Below are 23417 nucleotides of genomic sequence, written 5' to 3'. Positions count from 1 at the left end.
GCCTCCTCCAGGAAGCCTTCCCCAGCCAGGGAAGGCTCTGGCGCGGTTTGGCAGGGGCCTGGGGAGAGAAGCACCCCACACCTCTCTCCGTGGGAGTCAGGGGGTGGCTCTCCCAGATGCCCAGGCAAACCCTGGGGGAGGGGAAGTAGAAAGTGGGAAGAAGACCAAAGTCCAGGGAGGAAATCTGGTCCGAGGGGTACGGGCTCGTGGAGGAGCTGCCAGGGTAGGGCTGCCAATCTGGGCGGGCTGCTCACATCCCGCCCCCAGAGGGGACTCTCTCCCTCCCACCCCAAGAACCACAACGAACAGAAAGAAGGCTGGCACACACGGCAGGCGATCCATGGGTGCTTGTTAACAAGGCAGGAGGGGGCAGTGGGAGGGTCACCGGCCTGAGAGCAGGACACCCGGCTTTAGTCGTGTCTCTGGCCCCGAGGAGCTTCAAGAACTCGAAAAGTCATTTTGTCCCTTGGGTTCCTCAGTTTCCTCATCCATGAAGTCGGGGTCGGGACAAAGGCAGGATGGCAAACGGAGCTGCCAGGGGCACTGTCTTCAGAAGGCGTCAGCTGGGGAAGAACCTGTGACCGACTAGCCATGTCTGTCCTGGGTGCAGGCCCGTGGTCGTGCCTATTTGCTAAGTGCGGGAGCCATCCTGAGCCCCTGCCACCCCAATGCTCTGTGCGTTGAGGACACCACTGCAAGGCGGGCGTGGAACTAGGGCTGGAGCTGGGGACACCTTGGGACACCGCCTCTGGGAAAAGGCAAGACAACGGCGGCCGTTTCTCTGGTTCCTTCCTGCGGGCTCCAGGACACTAAGCCAGGTGAGGGAGGCCTCCAGTGGCGCGTCAGGACCCAGCGTGGGGTGTTCAGTTGTCACATGCAACATGGCGTGCATCTCCGTGGGCGCTACCCTCCCCAAGCACAGGGGTCCTAAGTGCTAAGAGGAAGCCTCCCTACAGTGGGTGGTCCGCTGTAGCACACTGCAGTTGTTCTAACCAGACGGTGGGCTCCGGAAAGACCACCTCCTTCACAGATAAGACAGGGTGTTCCAACAGGCACGGCAGGCTCCGGCGGCACCGTCTCTAGCCCACGGGGAGGGGCTGCCCACGGACATCACAGAGCTTCTCGGCAGGGCTGCGGGAGGGGGAAGAGGTGAAGGCTGTCCGCCGTGGGGCACGGGGGCCCTGACCCAGCTTCCTGGCTCAGTAGCCACCTGGTTTCCGGCCACATCCTACAAGTGCGTCTCCTTCTCCCCAGCCATGAGACCCGCCTTCATTGGGGAGGGCCCGCAGTCCCGGCCACTGCCACCATCCAGACACAGGTGTTGCTTGGGCTGTGGCAGACTGGGGTCAGGGGTGACGAGCTGCCGCAGGCGCTGTGGGGAGAAGGGGAGTCAGTGGTGCCGGTGGCAAGAGAGGCAAAGACGTGTCCTCGTGCCTGTGTCCCCAGGGCTCAGCACACAGCTCAGCGTGAGTGAGCGAAAGGGCACAGAGCTCGAGGAGCGAGAAGAGGTAGTACCACGTGACTGAGCGTGGGAACCGCCTGGCTCCCATCCTGGCGCTGTTACTGACGCCTGTGCGGTCGTAGGCGACCCACTGAACCACACTGTGCCTCGTCTGTAAGATGACAGCTCACACCTCAGAGAACAGTGCCTGGCACAGGGGTAAGTGATCAGCGAGTGTCTAGTTTGTTCTTGTGGTTACTATTCTTACTGCTATTATCAGATGCTCAGGAAGCGTCTGTTATTGTTCTTCCTAGTAGTAGTCCTACGATTACTACTGTTATCGGTGCCATCTCCTTCTGGCTTTGAATGCAGACGTGATGACTGGAATCATGGCAACCTTCTTGTGACCATGCGGTGATAAGCATGATGATGAAGAGGCAACATGACCAGGATGGAAGTCCAGGAATAGAGGAAGCGTCTGGTCCCTAACAGCCTCTTTAAGCAGCTGAACCTAATGCCAGGAGCCCCTGTCTCTGGTCTTCTTGATAAGTGAGAAGAAACTAAGCCCGTTTGCTTATTGCACGTTGGGTTTTCTGTGACTTGTGGGCGAGATAGATTTCCACAAATGTAATGTCTTTGTGGGACACTGGCTCTATCCTTTCCAGGAAGACAAGTCCCGAACCCTAAACAGGGAGCCTTTTGCATATGGTTCGCAGGCAGGGTTGAGAGGAGGAGAGACGCTGGGAGCCTGTGTGGATGAACCGTGACGGCTGGTCGCCAGTTTCCATGAGCAGGAACCTGTGGTCTGCAACCCCCTGCATCTGGCACCTTGTGCTCTTGCTTGTGACTTACTTTCCCCCTTAACCCTTTGACAGCTGCCCTTGGTCAGCCTGCCCAGAGGATCTGCTGGAGGTCAGATTCTGGAGGTCTAGGACTCTAGGACTCTTGAACATTTCTGAAAAGGAAGCCCTTCTTCAAAGACCCTCTCCTTAAGATTCCCTTAGACCAAAGGGCAGCCCCGCACCCAGAGCTGGCCTGGCCGTGGTGTCCTGCCCAGAGTCCAGCCCCTTCGGTGCGCTCCTTTGATGTGCCACTTCCCCAGCCCCTACCTTCCTGAAGGAACCCTGGGTCTTCAGGAGGGCGACGAAGATGAAGACTGGGACGCAGCTCATGGAGGAGCCAGCCAGGAGCCAGCCGATGGAGTATCCCCAGGCCGGGTACACGTAGACGTTGTTGTATCTGAGAGGTGTGTACTTGCTCAAGGAGAAGAGGAAAGTGGCCTAGAAAGACAGCGGGAGGGGCCGACGCAGATGTGGGAGGGAGCCCGTGAAACCCTCTCCTTGGGACGGAGCACAGTTAAATATCAACACAGTGGGGCCTCTAGAGATGGAGAGCAGAGGCCATCACAGACCGTGGGCTCAGAAGGCAGGGAGGGGAGACCAACAGTTGGGAGATCACGCAGGCAGACAGACGGATGGAGGTGCCGGGGAGGAAGGGATGGAGCAGGAACTAGACCAGATGGTAGTGCTGGTAAAGCAAAGAGATGGCCGAGAAAAGGGGGGAGGGGAACCAGCACATAAGAGGGCACGGAGCAGCCCCTGCAGGTAACTGCGCAGGCAGGAAGGAGCCCCAGAACTCCGCCTGTGCCCCTCACCTCCCCAGACGGCTAGAGGCAGGAGGAGATGGGGGTGGTGGTGCTGGAGGGCACATACCAGGCAAAGGCCCGGGGTCAGGAAGAGCCAGGAGATCTTCACCAGGGGCCACGGCCGGTAGCCAATCATGTCCTCCACGTTGTCATAGAAACGGTCAGCCCCTGACCAGGCGGGTGGGGGGAGAGTGTGAGGACAGGAAGGGGACGGCGGGTGGGTTCGTCCTCCTCCCCGCACCGTGGGGGGGAAACGGGATCTGGACACGTGAGTGACACTGGAGCGGGGGAGGCCGCCACCAACAGACAGCCCCTAACCTCCCAGTGTCTCTCTGCTCTCAGGTCTACGGATGAAGACCCGAGTCCTAACACAGAGGAGGCTGTGAGCCAAAACGGGGCTCAGCGGCTACACACGTGCTTACTGCGTCGCAGAGGTGAACTCGGCTTCAAGTAAAAATAGCAAAACACCAAGGGAGCTGATGCTCGAGCCCAGCGCTGAGCCCTGCGGGGCGGGGGCGGCACCTGCACCCCAGACTCCAGGGGGCCCCTCTGTGCTCCCAGTGAAGCACAGAAGGGTCCTGGGCTGTGGCCATGGAAACGCTGCCTCTTGCCCTTGGTTTAACGTCCTTAGGTTTCCACGTTTGCTCCACCTTCTAAGAAGTAAAGAGCCACTGACTAGCCACCCCTTCACCACCACAAAAGGAACACTTCGAAATGCCACTGCTAGACAGTCGTCCCTTTGGCTTCTTAACATCCCCCCCAGGTGAAAAGCAGATACCGCTGCTGTAGGTGTAACATATTATCAGCCGTTTACACCTCGCTGTGATCGAGTTTGTCAGATCCTCTCTGAGAACAAGTGTTGAAATATAGCTAGTGGCAAGCAGCCGCGTAGCACAGGGAGATCAGCTCGGTGCTTTGTGACAGCCTGGAGGGGTGGGATAGGGAGGGTGGGAGGGAGGGAGACGCAAGAGGGAAGATATGGGAACATATGTATATGTATGACTGATTCACTTTGTTATACAGCAGAAACTAACACACCATTGTAAAGCAATTATACTCCAATAAAGATGTAAAAAAAAAAAAAGAGAGAAAAGCAGTGGGGAAATCAGAGCGAAAAGGTAGGAGACGCGTGGGGATGGAGGGACGTCAACGAGGAAAGCCTAGGGTAGTGAGATGAACCCTTCCTGTTCGCGGCTCGTCCTGAGGCCCTGCTGCGTGGCACCCACGCACCCTCTCTGCCCTGAGCCTTGGCACACTGGCAATCCGTTCCCCCAACTGGTGCAGTGGAGCCAGAGGGACCTGCGCATGATGACGGCGCCTCCACTTGCCCGCTGTGTGAGCTTAGGCAAGGGACCCAACCTCTCTGAGCCTCGGTTTCCCCCGTAAAGGGCTGTGGTGCAGATTACGAGACAGCACTCGGCACTCAGCCGTGCAGTGCTCGGAACATAAAGGCTCCTCCCCTAACCTCACCCCAGGCCGCCGCCTTCATCAGGCACGGTAACAGCCTGGATACCACGTGGTCAGCAGCACCGGCTGACTTCTCAGTGCCGAGGGGGCGGGGCTGTTGGTGGGAGTCAGTGGAAGCCAGAATTCACCAAAGTATCAGAAAGAAATGCACGACCACGACAACAGAAAAGGCTACGTCAAAAACGCAGGGATGAGCTTCCTGTCCGTGGAAGTGTTCAAGCAAAGCCTGGGAGATGACTTTGAAAGCGCACGTGGGAATCTCTGAAGGATCAGACTAAGTGGCCCCGGAGGTCCCTTTTGACTAGGATTCCCATGGGAGAAGGCCTCCAACAGCCTCTGCATCCAGAAAGCTGTGCACAGTTATTTATAATTATTCTCACTATTCAAAGAACTCCGTTGTCATTAGCCCAGCTCCACTGCCGTAATGAGAAACACCTGGGTTCCCAGCAACGGCTAAACCTCTCAAGTAAAAAGGACCAGGACAGCAGCACAAAGACCTGCAGAGACCGGCGGGCCCGTCCTCACCCTGGGCAGATCCTGCCCTTCGCGTGGCCCCAAGCCTCCCCCACGCACCCACTTACCATACACCCAGCCGATGCAGATCACTTCAAACACGGAAAGGAACAGCAGGCACGTGCCACTGCAGGCGTAATAATCAAACAGCTGGAAGATGTACATCCCGCCCTGTGGGGCAGGGGTCAGAGTGAGACCTCGGCCGGGGGGCAGGGGACACGCCCCAGCCCACACGAGATGACAGAAGCCCATCGGGGATGCCACCCTGCCCGGTCCAGGGAACTCATCCCTGGCAGCTAAGAAGAGTGTGCCCCGCCTGTCCCTGACTCCCAGCCTCCCGGCCCTCATTTGACAACATCTCTGGCATCTGTGAGGACCCCCGGGGACTGTGGTGCACGTACACTGTGCTGTCTGTCCAGCATCCCACCTTCCGGAAGTTGCCGAGTTGCGGCCACCTCACTCTGAGTGTGCGCCCCTCCCTGCTCCAGGCCTAAGGAAGAGCAATGGCCAATTCTCAGGGAAAGGGCCCTATCCCCCCGGGGTTGGTGGTGGTACAAGGGAACCCTGAAGCTGCCCAGCGCTGTCTGTAACATCCCAGGAGGGAAATCTGCCCAAGAATGACACCACCAGAGGAAAGGGGAGCCAGGAGATAGAGGGGAGCATCCCTGATGATGTCATTGGAGCTGCTGGATCCAACCGTGCCTGAAACCGAAGCATCTCTAGACTTTTCTGTTTCCTAACCAAAAAACTTCACCTTCCTGCTTAAGCCAGCTTGTTTGGTTTCTGTCACCTGAAACCAAAGGAGAGGGAACCAACACAAGAAGGTTCCGCCACGTGGTCCCTCCAACCTCGCAGCGAAGGGCTGGGCGGGCGAGGGGAAAGCGGCTCTGAGAGGGTCAGGGGGCCGCCAGCCTGCAGGCCGCCCCCGCCACTCACCTCAGTGACCAGGAAGAGCCCGATCAAGTAGCACAGGACCGCGACGGCGAGGATCAGGAGCTCCCGCCGCCCGCTCTTCCGGAGCTGCCTGGGGAACATGTCCACGGAGGCTGTCACCAGGCACTCCACACAGACAAACTGTGGGCCGGAGGGGGCTGGTAAGAGGGGCCGCTGCCTCCTCGCTCCCCAGCCCCACGCTGGCCCACAGAGCGCAGGGGGCCCAGAACTGGGGTGGGGCCAACCCTGCCTCAGCCATGTCTCCACCACGGAAGGTCCTGGCCGCGAGGGCTGGCTGGGCGGGGCTGGGCGGCCCCAAGGTTTGGGAGGGCGCGTCCGCATCTGCGCAAGGGTCGGGCCTGGGGGAGCAAAGCAGGTGGCCCCTCCCGGAAGAGGAGGCCGGGCGTCCCCCGACCAGCCTCAAGGACAGGCCCCGGAGGCCGGGGCCAGGGCTGGGAAGTCGGGCCGGGGGACAGCGAGGTCTCGGAGGTTATGGCGGCGGACGCAGAAGCTGGTAAGGGGGTCGCAGGGCGGGGGCGGGCGCGAACCTGGCTGTCCAGCCCGAGGAAGATGAGCATGATGAAGAAGAGGCAGGACCACAGCTGGGACAGGGGCATCATGCTCACAGCCTTGGGGAAGGCGATGAAGGCCAGACCGGGGCCTGCCGGGCACACACGCCGTCAGGGGCCCGCCCCTGGGTTCGCGCGCGTGTGTGCGCCTGCGTGCGTGCGCGCCTGCGTGCGTGCGCGCGCACGCTGGTTCCCGAGGGCCGGCTGACCCGTCCACTGCTCTGGGGAGCACGCTTTCCACTCGTGCGTCCGTCCTCCCATCCGTCCCCGCCTCCCTCCTCCCTCCCCTGGTTTTGGGGTTCTGCTCCGTGTCCAGCACGGCCGCCTGATACTGAAAGGTTCCTACAGTACCCAGCTTCTGGGACCCCTGCCCTCCTGTCTCCTGCCCCTCCTTCTCCCCGGCCCCAGGCAGCAAAGCAGCACCCACCTGACTCGGCCACCTCAGAGATGGGCACCCCCTGCTCCTGGGACATGAAGCCCAGGATGGAGAAGACCACAAACCCGGCCACGAAGCTGGTGGCGCTGTTCAGGAAGCAGAGGGCGATGCTGTCCCTGCAGAAAATGGGAAGGAAAAGGGAGAAAGAAACCCATCGTGTGGGGACATCCAAAGACGGTGACGGTAAAGAGGAGAGAGGAAAGGACGTGGGGGGAAGGAGCCCAAGACCAGGTACCAGAAGGTGAAGAGAAGAAAGGGAGGGAGAAAGACCAGGTCTGGAAAGGGGCCCACAGTGTCGGTTTTGCACAGCTTCGGGCCCCTGCTCACAAAGGAGGAAGGCCCCCTCCCAGGACCCTGCGCCCCGCTCACCTGTAGCAGTTGTTGTGGTACTTGTTGTAGCTGCCCAGGGCCGTCAGGCACCCCTGGCAGATGGCGAAAGAGAAGAAGATCTGGGTGCCCGCGTCCATCCACACCTGCAGGAGACCCCGAGGCAGCGGTGGGAGGATGGGGGGAGCCCGCCAGGGCCTGGAGCAGTGACCGCCCCGCACCTCCACAACCAGCGGCCCCTCCGTCCCCACAGCGCCCACAGTACAGCCCACGCCCACTAACGCATCCTCCTCTTCCCCTGGGCACGCAGCAGGCACCACGTAGGTGCGCGTGACTGTAACTTCTAGTTGGTTCACCACAGACAGTGAACCAGAGGAGAGGCCTGTCTGCAGGGCGGAACTGAGGCCCTGGCCGCCCTCAACCTGCACGTGCCCCCAGGCGGCCATGGTGGGCGGAGGCCACGGCCTTCAAATATAGAGAGAAGACACCAGGACTCCACGGGGGGGAGTGGGAGGGGAGGGGCAAAGAATGTGCTCAGACAAGTCCAGATGGGGAAAATGTCCAACCTCACACTAGTAAAAAAAAAAAATTAAAATGGCAACATGCTACTACTTTGACCTGTCAAAGGTTAAAATAAATTCTACTTGAATCTCTCATGGGCCTGCAGAAGGAAGGGTACCCACCAACATGGGCGGTCAAAGTCCACAGCACATGTCAAGAGCCTTAAAAGGTGCGTACTCCCTGACTTAGTAATCTCACTTCTACGTCTGACTACTGTCAGGAAATAATCAGAGATGTGGTCAAAGATTTAAACACAAGGTGTTCATTGCAGCTGTCTGTACAATCATAAAAAAAAAAAATACATGACCTAAATGTGCAGGAACGGGGAAGAACTGAGTAAAAGCCGACACCTGCCCCAGGTGTGGATGCGCAGAGGTCATATGGCCGGGTCTGTCCACCCACTGCCCACACCAGCTCTAGAGAGGTACCTGGACTTCTGGGACCACAGTACATCCTGGCTGGATGAGTGAGCGGATGGATGGGGGACGGAGGAAACATTATGCAAATGATAAAATGACATTTACAAATGGATTTAATAACAAGGAAGATGCTTACACTATAAGTGAAAATATATGTATCTCCACGTATAATTATCTCAACTATGTGAAAACACACACACACACACACACACACCAGCTAGAAAAAAAAATTGGAAGGAAATATACTAAAATGCTAACAGAGGTTATAGCTGAGTGGTGGGGTTACGAGAGGTTTCTAGTTCCTTTTTCATTATTTTCTTCTATATTATCTACTTTTTCCTCCAGTGGGCACATATTGCCTCTAAACAGCGAAAAGCAATCAAAGGTTTTCAAAAGTCCAGATCTGGTTTGGGGCGGGAGATGACTGGGAAACGGTCCCCAGTGAGGTTCCTACCTGGGGGTCCTTGAGCCGAAGCAAATCTGGTTTTAGATAGTAGATGATGCCCTCGTAGGCTCCGGGCAGGGTGATGCCTCGGATCAGTAGGATGACCAGCATCAGGTAGGGGAACGTGGCTGTGAAGTAGACAACCTGGAGGGGAGAAGACCAAGGTCACCCTTCCTCAGGCAGCACGGGCCGCCTTGGAGGAGGGGTGAGCACAGGAAACTTCCCACCCCTTCCTTTACACATTCTGGAGTGTCTGGGGCTCCCCAGCAGAGGATGAGACACACATCAGCAGGGCAAAGGGACAGGAGGAAGGACAGGGAGGGGTATGAGTTTCCACCCGTAACATTTCAAGAACTCTTTTTTTTTTTTTTGCGGTACGCGGGCCTCTCACTGTTGTGGCCTCTCCTGTTGTGGAGCACAGGCTCCGGATGCGCAGGCTCAGCGGCCATGGCTCACGGGCCCAGCCACTCCGCGGCATGTGGGATCCTCCCGGACCGGGGCACGAACCCATGTCCCCTGCATCGGCAGGCGGACTCTCAACCACTGCGCCACCAGGGAAGCCCTCAAGAACTCTTTTTGAATCCAGATTCTGGTCTCTCTTAATCCCTTATCCTGGTTGTTTGCCCGCCCCTTGCCCCCTGAAAAGGGTGGGACTCCCCCGCCCAGGAGGAAGGTGAGCAGATTTGTACAGTGATCAGTGGGGAAATTTAGACTGAACTTTTCCAGGCTTAAGGTTGGGGAGCAGGAGTGGCCTGAGCTCTGGGGGACGGGAGACGCACAGGGGGGCTCCACTTGCCCCTTCCCCGAGAGGGCGGCACTGTGCGTGTCGTTACTATTTTTATGTTATCATTATTATAACAATCCGTGGAAGAGGGAGGCTGCTTTGGGAGGGGGTTAATCAGAGAAGGTGGGACCCTGTCTGTTCCCGGCTGTAACAAGCGTGGAGCATCAGTGTCAGACTCCCTGGGTTGGAAATGATGCTCCAGTGTGAACTCTGTACACACAACAGGCCACTTTGTCCATCCTCAGCTTGAGCTCCTTCAGAGGTTGGAAACCCACCACCTCAAAGACTGTTCTGTTTGCCACTTCATCCTAGACGTGGTCTTGGTGTGTTGTTAAACAAGACAAGCACGTCATACGAGTGTGTGATCCTGATTGTGCAATATTCACACAACACACACACACACACACACACACACACATAAAGGGAGCTAGAAGCCAACCAGCAAAATGCTGACAGGGATGAGCAGACACCCCTCCAGCCCGCTGGTGGCTCAGCTCTGACACTGGGACTTTCATGGTTCTTATCTTGCTCTGCATGTCACTTACATAAACAGGCCTTTCAAAGTCATACCCAAAAAGAAAGCCTTCCCTTGTGTTGAGCTAAACCCTGCCTTCCTGCGATGTCCGCTGTTCTCAGCAGGCCTCTCCCTTTCACTGCTTTCTCTTTCAGGTCTCCAGAGGGATGCCACGTGTGTCCCCGTGGACCCTGGGGGCCACAGAGAGCGGTCCCGGAGCCAGAACCCCTCACCTTGCCCGTGGACTTGACCCCCTTCCAGATGCAGAAGTAGCAGACGACCCAGGCAAGCAGGAGGCAGAGGGCCAGCTCCCAGCGCAGGGCCCCCAGGTCGTGGATGCCGGAGCTGATGCCCAGAACACGTCTCCTGCGGACGGGGAGACACACAACCAGGTGAGGCCGAGGGGACAGTGGCCTCCGTCATCAGGTGTCCTGATCCTCAGAGCTGACCCCATGGGTCTCAGAGTCCACGCCTCCCTGCCCCCACCCCTCCCCTGCCCCATGGCCAGCACGTTCCCACCTGTGGTCTCTAAGCCCCTGGCCGTTAGACGACCAAATCACATAATCCCAAAGGTATCTGTCTAACTCATCCAGCTTTCTCTGTTGTCGGAGAGATAGAGACAGAGAGTGAGGGCAGTAAGCGTCTGAGTGAGCTCGAGCCCGTGGGGAGCAGAGACCCGTACGGGCAGTTGACGGGCAGGTGCTCGGGGAGCAGACAGAGGGGCTGGATGTGCGTCAGCATGTGAAGAGTGACCGGGATGATGGGAACACATGTGCACCGGGGTCGGTGGGCATGAGCACGGCGTGGATGCCGGGAGGGCGCCCCGGGGAGAGTGTCGGTGAGTACGTGTGGGCCAAGGTAAGTGTGAGGGTGGGTAGACTTGTATAAGTGCAAGGGTGGACACGTGTGGACGCTGGGGTGCAAGTGCTCGTGTGGAGGGTGCAGGCGTGAGTGTAGAAATTTGCCAGTTCCTGTGGTGTAAATACTCCCACTTTGGCCAATTTCAAGCCACCACCGGGACCTCAGGGCACATGGAGCTGGCGCAGACTCTTCCCAGCTCGCGCTGGCCGTTGGCCGTGGCTGTCTACATGCAGGTGGGTGTGTGGGTGCGGGTGGGTGACGAAAAGAAGGCACGTGGGCGATGCAAGTCACGTGGACGCGCCTGTGAGTCCAGGTGGACACAGGTGGATGCGGGGCGAGCGTGAGGGTGTGGACGGTAGGTGTGGAGGGTCCCTCATCTCCTAGTGACGTGAGTGCTGGAAAGCACGCACAGAGAGGTGTACACCTGCACCCCCAATCCCGGGCCCCAGACATCCAAATTCCCTCTGCCTGGGGCCCCCGGGAGGCGGCCTCCAGGCCGGGCACCTACTCCCAGAATTCCATGATGGGGGAGGTGAAGTTCACGGGCGGGGCCGCTGCGCCAGCTGCCGAGCGGTTCAGGAAGTCCATGCAGTGCTCTGAAGGGGACAAGAGGGGCGTCAGCAGCAGGCCAGGCGGGCAGAGGCGCCCTCACACCCCGTCCGCCCCCCTCTGGCCTCGCATTCCCAGTCCCCAGAGCTTCCTCTGGAGCCCCCGCTTTCCAGCATCAGGAGTTCCTGCTCGGGTGGCTCATGTGACCAGCCCCCGTCCCTGTGTGCCTCACACTGCTCTCGTCCTGGTGAATCTGGCTGCTCCTCTGGCCACGCTGCCAGACACCTCTGACCCTGTCCAGACCTCAGGCCAGGCCCCCATGCCCACGTGTGGACCTCACTCCCCAGTGATGGGGGGATGGGCTCGCGGGACGGCCCCGCCGGAAGTGGTTTTCACGCAGGCCCCTTCCCATCCTTCTGTGGCCACCCGTCGAAATCTGCCACTGCTCTGTCTGCTTGTCTGTTCCCAGCGCTTGACTGTCACTGGTGCGGGCTAGGCTGAATCACCTGGGCCCACCGCCGGGTCGTGAGGGTCTGGCATACAGTAGGCCCGCGGTGAACACTGGCTCGGTGGGGGGACGTTGGGGGGTGTTAGCGCCTGGCAGCCGCCTGTCACCCACCATCCCACCGGGTTGTCGGCTGTCCTAGCGGCTGGTTGGAGGTCCCACATGGGCTCGGCCAGCAGAGTGGCCACCTGTGCCCACCCAGCTCGGCTTGGGGGCTGTTCTGCCGGGAGCTCCATCACTGTTCGCCCGGCCCCAGCTGCCCCGTCCCAGGGCCGACACGACAAGTACCTGTGTTCCAGGAGTGGGTGCAGGCAGTCCAGGGCAGCTCGGAGGTAAAGGAGCTGAACAGGTAGAAGAGGGCCCAGGAGAGGATTATGATGTAGTAGACGTTCAGATAGGCCTCGATGACCACAGATGCCAGGCCAATGCCTTGTGGGGGGGGAGTAACAAGAGGGTCCCAGAGACCAGCGTCAGCCTGGGAGCCGCCCACCCTGCTGGAAGGACAGGGGCCACAGAGACACCGCAGGGCTCATTCACGGGCCTGAGAGGCCCTTTACTCCTTATTTTTCTAAGTAAGAAAAGCAGGTCACAGAACACCACCCTAGGCATTCTCCCAGTTTTATGATATATATCTGAACATATATATTTTTTTTTCATGAGAGAATCTCTGGAAGGAGCATCATCCAAAAGTTAACAAGTGGTTCTCTGGGTGATCGATTTCAGTTCACTTTTAAAAGTTCTTTTCTTTTTCTGGTTTTTCTAGTTTTTCTGTGACAATCATGCATCACTTGTGAAGTCGCAAGGGACAGGAGGAACAGAGGCACGAGGCCAGAGGCAGGAGGTTCCTGAGTTTGGGTCTCACTAGGCGTCCGAGCCTCTGGGGGGTGGAGGGAACCCACGCGTGTGTGGGCATCAGGCAAGGACCCGGGCAGCCTCGGTGGGGCTGTGGACCCCAGGGAGCAAGCAGAGGACAGACTCCACATGGACCACACACAACCCACACGGACCCCAAGGATCCGAGAAAATCATCCCAGAGACCCCACAGGGTCCCCATTCTGACCCCACAGGGAGCCCCCAAATCACCACATGGACCCCACATGGACCCCCAAGGACCCCACAAAACCATCTGACGCCCCAAGAGGGATGAGCACCAGACTAGCCGTACCCCGCCGCCCAGCCCCTGGTCAGGCTCCCCGTCTGCTCAGGAGCCAGCGTGGTTCCACCACGTCCACGCCGTCCAGCGGAGGCTTGGCGGCCCCCAGACAGGCCTGTCCTGGGCCCGGCCCCTTAGGGCCTGGCGTCCGAGGCGGAGTCCTCCCTCCCCCGCAACCATGCGAGGAACCGCTCAGGGACCAGGAGGCCCCTGGGTTTCCCACTGGCCGCCAGGGCCCCATCAACTGAACAGAGGGTGGAAAAGGACATCCCCACTGCTCACATCAGTGCCAACAGATCCCCAGAGGGAGGGCAGGGGCTGGGACCAGCTTAGTCCCTAACACAGGACACAGCACAAACCCACGGACACCTGGGTTAGTGAATGGCCTCATTTTCTCATCTTATGGGGGTAATGCAGACACTACCGGAGGGTTAGGTGAGGCCGCAAATGCACGTGACGTGCTGACGTGAGCCCTGGCACATCATCACCATCGTCACCACGATTATACCCTGCGGAGGCGTGTCTGGGTCCAGGCCACGCACTCGGGAGCACGTTTCCCACGAAGCTGTGAAGACTCAGCTTCAGGGTTCCTCACCGGCAAGGACCCCTCCCAAGACTCTGCACCTAACGTTGTGCCTAGTTATAATTTTGTATCGTCCTTCCTCGAGACTGCTTCCACCCAGGTTCTGGAAGCTTCGGGCCCCAGGAAGCCTGATGACACGTCCTAGCTCCTCTGCAGCCCTCAGCACGGGGTGGATGAAGGGAGCGGGGAGGGCGCTGGCCGGGCTGGGGGGCACTCACCCTGGAGGAGGGGGCAGATCTTCCTCCAGGCTGTGATGCTGCCCTGGCTTGTGTACTGGCCCAGCGCCACCTCCAGGAAGAACACTGGGATGCCGCAGGTGAAGAAGAAGATGAAGTAGGGGAAGAAGAAGGCTCCTGCCGAGGAGGAGGAGGGGGCTGAGCCGGCAGCCAACCCCGCAGCCACCCTCCGCAGCCCCCCCGGGCCCAAGACAGCAGCTGCCTCCTGTCTGTGAGCAGGGCCCTGCGGAAGGTTTCCAGTCCGCGCCCCACCCGGCACAGGAGAGACCTTCGAAGGGAAATGGATGATAATGTAGATGGAGATCCTAACATATGCCCTATTTATTTTCTCAGTGTGCTTCACAAATCTAGTCCATTTATTCTTTTTGGAACCGGAAACGTGTTCTGTATAATTTGATATGCTTATTAAATCATCAAGTTTGTTACGTTTTCGAGAAAAACAAACAAACAAAAACACCTTGGGAAAATGATTTTCCCTGTAATCATTTTCAGAGGGTATTTCCCCTCCCTCAGGCTCTGGTCTGAACTGGCCCCCCCCCCAGAAAAGGCCACTCCTCTGCTAGGGGAAATTCTCAGGGGGGACGTGGTTTCAGCAGCCTCATGAGAGGCTAGCCAGAGGGCAGACCTAAAGACCCCCAGCAAATTACAGCCCAGGGCGCCCACCTCCGTCACCTGGGAAGCATGTACTTGGGTGAACACAGATTACTGTCCATCACCCAGTCATAACACTTGGCCCTTGGTGCTTCTGTGTGTGAGGCCCTCTTCTAAATACTTCACTAACAGCAAAACCCTCACAAAGCAGCCTCCCAGGCCATAGGTACTGGTATCATCTCCATTTTACAGATGAGGAAACCAAGGCACAAACCCAGGTGGTCTGACCCTGAGTCTGGGCTCTTAATCGCAATGTGATAATGCCTCTCAAGCAACGCATGTTACTCTGTAGAAAAACAAAGTACAAAGGGAAGGAAAGGAAAAAGCATTGTATATCCTTCCAATTTTCTGACAAACACATACATATATATTTCCTTCTTTGCAAAAATGAGAACCTACTATGCTTGACTTGATAACCATTTTAAAAATGTATATCATGGACCTCTTTTTACATCAATCAATCCATATCTGCGTCGCCACTTTAATGGCTGTGTGGCTCCGTCTTACGCAGAGCCCCGCTGGCCTTTCTGGTCATCCTCCTGCTGCGGTGAGGACGGTTGCCCACATCCTCGTGCACTTGTCTTCTCTGCTCCTTAGTTTAAACTTCCAGCAGAGGAACTGCTGAGTCAGAGGGCAAGAGAAATGGACCTTTTTTTTTTTTTTTTGCTTTTTCTGTCGTAAAATGTACATAACATAACTTTTACTATTTTAACCATTTTTAAGTGTACAGCTCAGCAGCATTCAGTTCATTCACACTGTTGTGCAACCATCACCACCATCCGTCTCTAGAGTTTTCTCATCCTCCCAAACTGAAACTGTCTCCTTTCAACACTCACTCCCCATCCCCCTCCCCCAGCCCCGGCACCCACCCTTCCTCTTTCTGTCTCTACAAACTTGATCATTCTAGGCACCTCATGGAAGGGGAATCCTACAGTATTTATTCTTTCGTGACTGACTTATTTAGCATAATGTCTTCAAGTTTCATCCATGTTGCAGCATGTATCAGAATTTCCTTCCTTTCCAAGGCTAAATAACGATCCAGTGTCAGTATAGGTCACATTTTGTTTATCCATTCATCCACTGATGGACGTTTGGGTTGTTTCCACCTTTTCAGAATAAACTTTTTTTTTTTTGGCCATGCCACGAGGCATGCGGGATCTTAGTTCCCCGACCAGGGATGGAACCCGGGCCCATGGCAGTGGAAGCGCCGCAGAGTCCTAACCACTGGACCTCCAAGGAAGTCCCAGGGATGAACATTTTTAAGGTCTTTGACCAAATTGCCCTCCCAAACTCTTGTACCATCTGCCCTCCCAATAGCAACACATGAGAGCAAAGAAGGACTGGTGAGTCTTCCCGGGCCTGCTGCTACCAAACAGCTCCGTGGTCCCAGGCAAGTGGCTGAGGTCTCTGGGCCCCTGACCTCCTCTGTGGAACAAGGGCTCTGACGAGATCATCTTTGGTCGTAGCCACCTCTATGTCTGTGACACTGCGGCCGGGGCAAGAATATGCCACCACATCCTCCAGTGTTAGCTCTCACCCCAGCCCTGGCCTGCCCCGGAAGTCCCATTTCTATTTCTTTGGAGTCATCGGTTTAGGCAATTTGCAGTAAGAACTACAAGTTTTAAAACAGAGAGCAAGGGACTTCCCTGGTGGTCAGTGGTTAAGACTTTGCCTTCCAGTGCAGGGGGTGCAGGTTCGATCCCTGGTCGGGGAACTAAGATCCCACATGTCTTGTGGCCAAAAAACCAAAACATAAAATAAAAGAAGCAATATTGTAACAAATTCAATAAAGACTTTTAAAAAACGGTCCACATCAAATAAATGAATAAAAGGGGCTTCCCTGGTGGCGCAGTGGTTAAGAATCCGCCTGCCAACGCAGGGGACACGGGTTCGAGCCCTGGTCCGGGAAGATCCCACATGCTGTGGAGCAACTAAGCCCGTGCACCACAACTACTGAGCCTATGCTCTAGGGCCCACAAGCCACAACTACTGAGCCCACGTGCTGCAACTACTGAAGCCTGCACGCCTAGAGCCCGTGCTCTGCAACGAGAGAAGCCACCGCAATGAGAAGCCCGTGCACCGCAACGAAGAGTAGCCCCCGCTCGCCACAACTAGAGAAAGCCCATGCACGGAAACAAAGACCCAACGCAGCCGAAAATAAAATACATAAATAAATTTTTTAAAAAATAAATAAAATAGGGCTTCCCTGGTGGCGCAGTGGTTGAGAGTCCGCCTGCCGATGCAGGGGACACAGGTTCGTGTCCCGGTCCGGGAAGATCCCACATGCCGCGGAGCGGCTGGGCCCGTGAGCCATGGCCTCTGAGCCTGCGCGTCCGGAGCCTGTGCTCCGCAACGGGAGAGGCCACAACAGTGAGAGGCCCGCGTACCGCAAAAAAAAAAAAAAAAAAAAAAAAGTAAAAAATAAATAAAATAGAGAGCAAGACACGTGGTAGATGTTCACTAAATATTTGTCAAATTAAATAGAAACTGTGTTTAGAAGGATTTTCTAAACAGTGGTTATTTTTAAACAGGAATGTTCCTTCTTTTTTACCTTTCTGGAATGTTTCTAATATTCACATATATCATTTCCACAAGAGGAATACAGTTATTTTCAAAAGGCAAAAATGAATCTGGCCAGTCACAAATAAACTCATCTAAATGAATTATTCCATTTATGTGAAATATTCCAAATAGGTAAATCCACAGCCACAGGAAGTAGATGAGTGGTTGCCAAGGGCTGGTGGGGGGAGGGCTCGGGGGTGGCTTCTAACAGGTACAGGGCTTCTCTGGGGGGTAATGGAAAATTTCTAGAATCAGTCGTGGTAATGGTTGCACAAGTCTGTGAACATAGTAAAACCACTTAATTGTACACTTACAAAGCTGACTCTGATCCCTCCCCACTGTGCCCATGCTCATTTTTACTACCAGTGCTGAAAAATATAAAATTGTTTCTTTAGTTAAAAAAAAAATCATAGACAAGATAATGTCATTTCTTTGATCAACATTCCTCAGTGGCTCCCATTTCACTCAGAGCAGGGCCCGGAGGGGCCGAGCCTGACCTCCGGTTCCTCTCCCACCTCTCATTCCCCCCTTACCGTCCCCTGCGTTTGGAATGTTCTTCACTTGAACTGCATCCTTGAGACTGGCTCCTTCACCTCCTTCAAGTCTGGGCTCAAAGGCCACCTCCTGGACGGACCCTTTCCTGGTCCCCTCGTTTCCCATCTCGCGCCCCTCCCCGCCCCTCCTCCCCTCTCTGCTTCTGGCCCGTCCGCTCCCCACCATGTGACAGACCACAGTGGACGTATTCGTCTGTGGTCTGCTGCTCTTTGCTGGAGTGTAACCCGGAGTGTGTTGTGCTTTGTATCTAGCACGGTGCCTGGCAAGGGTGGCCCAGAGTGTGAGGTGAGTGAGGGACTGAATCCTTCAACCACGGACCATGGTCTGTGTGCGGCCAGGGACGAGAGGAGCTCACCGTGAGGAAACATCCCCATTTCACAGCGGGGTGGGGGATGCTGGAGTCAAGCTCCCTGCCAGCCTCCCTCCACTGCCCAGGCAGGAGGTGCCCAGGGGGGGACTGCTCTCCCCACCTCAAAGTGAACTCACCTCCCCCGTTTTTGTAGCAGAGGTAAGGAAACCTCCAGACGTTGCCCAGCCCGATGATCTCCCCGGCCACGGACAGCACGAACTCCATCTTGTTGCTCCACTGGCCCCGATCCTTCACCTGGTCCTTGCCTTCCTGGTCCAACTTCTCTCCCTCCTCAGGGACCCAGGAGACCACAGAAGGCCCATCCTTGGGAACTGCCACTTTTCTGTCGTCTGCAGCCATGGATGGGCTGGGAGGCCACAGATGGGAGTGGGCAGGATGGCAGGAGAGGCGTGGCCTGCGGGGACAAGAAGGAATGAGCTGGACAGCCCCAAGGACGCCCGTCACCCCCGCTCTCTCCATCCTAACCTTTCATTATTGCTGGCATACTGTCGAATAGTGTCAGACTATTGATTTTCTTCCCAAATTCTTGATGATATTTGCACCTAAAGCTACACTTTGCTCTCACAGCTCTGAGAACAAACAGGGAGCAGTTTGTTCTTCGTTTGCCCATTTTGCAGATGGAAAAATCCAGGCCTTGACAGATGAAGTGACTTGCCTGAGACCATTCAGGACTAGATCGGGATTGAAACCCAAGCTCAGGGACTCCTATTCCAAGTCTCTTCTGATCTTTACAGTCAGCTGCCGTCCCCGCTGGCCCTTCTGCCCAGCTGCTCAGTGTCCAGTGAGTGTCACCCGCCCAGTCTCCGGCCTCCAGGCCAGAAGGGATCAAAGGCTGTGGGGGTAACAGGAGGTCAAAGGGCAGGTGTGGCCAGGTAACTGCATGGTCTTCCCTGGGCCAGCTGTGTGCTCGTAGCTGTGCCAGCGTGATCGATTGCCTCTGGGTAAACATGGGAGCCAGCTAGCTCCGGGCATCTGATTGGGAGGGCAGAGGAGGGTGGGGCACAAGGCCAGGTGGGGACGGGAGCGGCCTTCGAGGGGACCCTGGTTCTTGAACCTCTGTCCTGAGAGCAGGCGGAGGTTCTGGTGGCAGAAGTGGTCACCAGAGGGATCCTCACTAGGGCGCTCACCTCCGGATCCGAGTGGTCCCCTCGAGGGAGACCCAGAAGTGACCGGTCACCACGGCAGGTCACTGCGCTTCCCAACTCCCTGCCCTCCTGAAGAGCAGCCACTCTCTGCTCTACCCTGTCCCTCTCGTGGTCTGTTTATCTGCTGCCAGGAGATAGACGGATGTGTGCTCTCTCCGGAATCCCTGCTGGCCTCCCCTCCCCACACTCCGCCACCTCCGCTCTTGTTTCTGCCAGGAAGACGTGCCGGGCTGCCAAAGGATCCTCTCCCCCAGGCCCCCCGCCTCTGCCTCCAAGGGGCAGTGGGGAACCAAAGAGACCAGGAGCTACCAAGGGCTCTGCTTCTCCAAGGTTCTAGAGAAACACAAGGGATTCTTTTTATTAAAAGAAGAGTCTGTGTTTACTTGTTAGTCCTTTTAACCCAGGCAACAACCCAAGCCCAAGTCAGTTAGAAAGGTGTGGCAGGGCCATCTGAGGTTATGGAAATTTTTGAAGGTGACTTGGAGGGTGCAGGTTATCCCAGGAATGGGAAAGAATGTCGGGGTGAAACTCTGGTACTGGGACCTACTCGGAGGCTTCCGTGGCAAGATCAGCCCAGGAGGGAAGGCGAGGAGAGAGGCACCCCGTGGAATCAAAGGCCTCACCCTCTGATACAAAGGAAGGGGCGGGGGAAGAAGGGAAGGAAAGAGAGCTCCAGGGTCAGAGAGACCAGCCAAACCCCAGGGGCTTTGAGAACCAAGCCTCAGGTGGAAAAAGCAGGGCAGTTTGGCCCCTGGGGACATCTGAACCAACTGTGGATATTGCTACAGAATGGAGGCTGGGGGACTCTGAGGACTGGCCCCTGAATCATTATCAAATGAATGAATGGACTCAAAAACATGGATGAAGAAGCATCAAACAGGAGACCCAGGGTCTGGTCCAGACCTGGCTAGTAATAGTAGAAGTTAACGGGCACTTCCCTGGCGGTCCAGAGGTTAAGACTCTGCACTTCCACTGCAGGGGGCACGGGTTCGATCCCTGGCTGGGGAACTAAGATCCCACATGCCACACAGCATGGCCAAAAAACCCCAAACAATAACAATGACAAAAAATAAAAATTAAAAAAAACCCCACTTTACTCCATTTCTTGTCCAACACTTGTTCTCCTCAAGATTGAGAGGTATCAGAGAAAAGGGAGGATTGAAACGGGAAACCAGCCCCTGTGTCCCTGTCCTTTGAAGTAAAGGCTTAAAAAAAAAAGAGAGGTTGACATTTGAGTCAGCACTGTGCTAAAAACATACACATCCTTACATGCATTATTAAGTTTCATCTTCATAAAAATCTTTGAAGAATTACTATTAACTCCATTTTATAAATGAGGAAATGAAGCTCAGAGAGATTAAGGGACAGGCCCTGACACCCCCAGCTGCTCAGTAAACTATTTTTGAATGGTTTGAACAAACTTACCAGTACAGTAACTGGGGAGCTGAGCGGCCACGTTGCTGTGTGACCTTAGGCAAATCACACCTCCTCTCTGGGCTTTAAGTCTCCCTGAAAGAGAGAATGACCCCTACTCAACTGTGGTGTTGGGAGGGCAGGGTATACACATGAGATCCATAAAAGACAAGGAGAAATACTGCCTTTGCTCGCCAAGCCAGAGCGTAGCCCAGCTCGGGGCCCAAGCATAGGGTCACCAACGGGGTGGCCAGGAGACAAGCCAAACTGTCCCCAGACCAGAGGCAGCTGTTTCAGGGCCAAGTTGTCCTCAACAGCTGGAGGTGGGGAGACCCGCCTGGGAAAGGAGTAAATGAAGGGAAAGCCAGAGGGGAACACAGGCTGAGGAAGCAAACCCCAGAGCCCAGGGTGGGCGCAGGATTTGGGAGAAGAGAACACAGATGAGCTGACCTTCACGTGACAAGTTTGTTCTTTTTCAAAAAGGCTGTTGAGAGGAGCATGAGTTATGGGTGAGAGTGAAAATCCGGAATGGCAGAATGAAAGCAAGAGCCTGTGACAAGGGAAGCTGGCCCAGGGCCACGGCAAGCCAAGGGGCAACGGGCTTACCTTGCAGCAAGCGGGACTCACGTTAGACGGGGTTAAAGGCCAAAGGACAGCACCCCACCCTCCTGCCCCCCTCCCTGCCCCACCTCTACTGTGCCCTTCTACCCCCGGCCCGTTTGCCAGGAATACTTAAACACAGTGTTATCCTCAGTCACGACGACTTCCAGAAGTCTCCACCGTCCCACGGGTGCACGCCAGCTCGCTCGCCTCTCCAGCCCCTAGCACCACCTGCCTTGCTGCCCATCTGCTCTGCCAAGCTGGGGCAGGGTGTGGGGCGGCCTGGATCTCACCACACGCCAGTGCTCTCCAGAAGCAGAGACACTCGCACCCACGCCGGGCTCAGGGCCGCCCGTGAAGGAGACCTTCAGGAGGCTGACGAGCCCCCAGTTCACCGTTTTCAGGGGCTGGGCAGGTAGGCGGAGGAGCGGACACAGGTGGAAATGCTGCTGTCCTTCACGCGCCCCCCACCCCCACCCCGGGGCAGCGGCCCAGGCCCTGGACGTCCCAGCCCCACTTCAGCGCACACCCACATACCAGCTCTCGTTCAGCACACACGCTGCTGCCGCTCCCGTCACGTCCCCTTGCACACACATACCTGTGTGCACGGCACCAAAACATGACCCCCGTCGAGTCCTTCACACCCCATGGGCCGCCTGCACTCCCGATGCCCCCCGGGGCACAGGCCGTCCTGCCGTGCCCACCCCTGTGTTCCCTCAGCCTCCTCCTCCTGGGAGCCCGCGGGGAGGCTGACGGGTCTGGCCCCTCTCCTGGCCGCTTCTTTCCCAGCTGCGGGGCGCTGTCTGTCTCCCTCTCCTCTCCCTCTCCGGCCCCGGGGTCGGGGGTCGCTCCTCTCTCCCCCGCTCCCTGGAGCCAGCCCCCTCCCCGTCTAAGGACTTTCCTGCTGGCCAGGCTTGTCCCTGAGCAGCTCAGATGCTGCAGAGGGGCTGGGGTGACCCCCTTATCCTAAGATTCCCCAACACCAGACTTCCCTCTGGCCCCGCTCACGGCACGGACGCACACTGCCACCCAGTCCCCCTCCCAGGTGTCGCCCCCAGCCACCCACCCCGCACCGTCTGCGAGGAGCTCACCTCCTCCCGTCTGGCTCCCCGGGTCCCGGGAGCCTCGCAGCCCCAACAGAGTCCCAGGGAAGCCGCTACGAGACCCGACCTGAAAGGGAAACTGTGCCCCACCTTCGCTCCTTCTCTGCCTCCCAGCTCAGAATCCCATCCAGTCGTGGTCCTGGGACCCCCAGACAGAAAGCAACTGTGTGTGTGTGTGTGTGTGTGCACACTCGAGTGTGAGCTGGTGTACTGGGAAGTGGAGAGGCAGAGAAATACCACGAGCAGCAGGAGGGACTGAGGCCAAAAGTTTGTGAGCCAGGATTACAACACCCAAGCTCAGGAAGTCAAGTTCTCTGTCCCCAGCGCCTCCCCACCTCCCTCCCGGCCAGAGCTCCCCCACGGGCGGGCGCTGTCCCAAGACGACCCCCCAGAGCTGGGCTCGGAGATTCACGCCCACCTCGCCTCCCCGCCTTTGCCCCTTGTCCCTCCCCCCCGCTCTCACCGTGCCCCCTCTGGCGCTGGCTCCTTCTCCTCCGGTGGGCACAGCCCTCTCTCACCGGGGCGGTAGGATGGGCACCACCAACAGCCAGGCTGGAAGCTGAGATCTTGGGGAGGGGAACTGGCCTCGCTGACGAGGGGATGGGAGGAGGTGAATCACTGCTGGACTTTTCCACCAAGTACCTGCCCTCTGTGGTTTCAAGGCAAGACTCTGGACCTCCACAGCCACAACCCCTTTCCTTGGGATTTTCCTAGAGAAGGTGCCAGAGCACACCTCAAGGCTCTAGAAAGGACCCAGGTTTGCAGGTAGACAGACCTGGGTCTGACGCCCTCCTTTGTCTGTCAGCCAGGCAAGCAGCTGAGCCTCTGTTTACCGACCCGACAAGGGGGCGTGACAACACCTACTTCACAGAGTTGCTGGGAGGGCTAAAGGCAATCTGGGAGACTGCTTAGGGTGTTGTCGGTGCTTCAGGGCACTTGGTGATGTTTGCTGAAGGGTCTTCTGGAAGCAGGGGCTGGGATGCTGGAGTGTCCCAGGCAGCAGTGACGATGCTCTGGGGACCTCTGGGCACTAAGCACACAGCTGGGACTTGTCTGATTGCCTGACGGCCATCAGTG

The 23417-nt window shown here is 57.0% G+C and overlaps 1 protein-coding gene across 2 annotated transcripts; it reads right to left on the bottom strand.

The window, feature by feature from the left end:
- Positions 1-250: 250 nt before the first annotated feature.
- On the bottom strand, positions 251-22504 carry LOC308624553 (sodium- and chloride-dependent betaine transporter). 2 transcript variants are annotated; one of them, XM_081247867.1, is made up of 16 exons: positions 22431-22504; positions 20650-20733; positions 18196-18473; positions 13924-14058; positions 12258-12398; positions 11424-11511; positions 10288-10420; positions 8766-8900; positions 7374-7477; positions 6996-7120; positions 6548-6660; positions 6003-6140; positions 5135-5237; positions 3154-3254; positions 2551-2721; positions 251-1372 (listed from the first exon to the last, which is right to left on the bottom strand). In XM_081247867.1, the coding sequence occupies exons 3-16, from the start codon at positions 18416-18418 to the stop codon at positions 1229-1231; spliced, it is 1854 nt and encodes a 617-aa protein (XP_081103993.1). In that variant the 5' UTR covers positions 18419-18473; positions 20650-20733; positions 22431-22504; the 3' UTR covers positions 251-1228. The 2 variants fall into 2 exon arrangements, with proteins under 2 accessions (XP_081103993.1, XP_081103994.1); XM_081247868.1 differs by lacking the exons at positions 251-1372; positions 2551-2721 and adding an exon at positions 5468-5556 and having other exon boundaries at positions 3170-3254.
- Between the last annotated feature and the right edge of the window lie 913 nt (positions 22505-23417).

This window comes from Mesoplodon bidens (assembly GCF_964165515.1).
Source record: "Mesoplodon bidens genome assembly, chromosome: 11".
Classification (NCBI taxonomy): domain Eukaryota; kingdom Metazoa; phylum Chordata; class Mammalia; order Artiodactyla; family Ziphiidae; genus Mesoplodon; species Mesoplodon bidens.
This window is presented reverse-complemented; position numbering and strand designations above follow the sequence as displayed.

Bases quoted from the DNA above. Each gene is read 5' to 3' on its own strand.
- LOC308624553 (XM_081247867.1), bottom strand. From the start codon at position 18,418: ATGGCTGCAGACGACAGAAAAGTGGCAGTTCCCAAGGATGGGCCTTCT. The intron at 7,478-8,765 runs GTAGGAACCTCA...GGTCTCCTGCAG, and splicing joins TTCGGCTCAAGGACCCCCAG to GTGTGGATGGACGCGGGCAC. The intron at 6,141-6,547 runs GTTCGCGCCCGC...TCCGGCCCACAG, and splicing joins TCCTCGGGCTGGACAGCCAG to TTTGTCTGTGTGGAGTGCCT.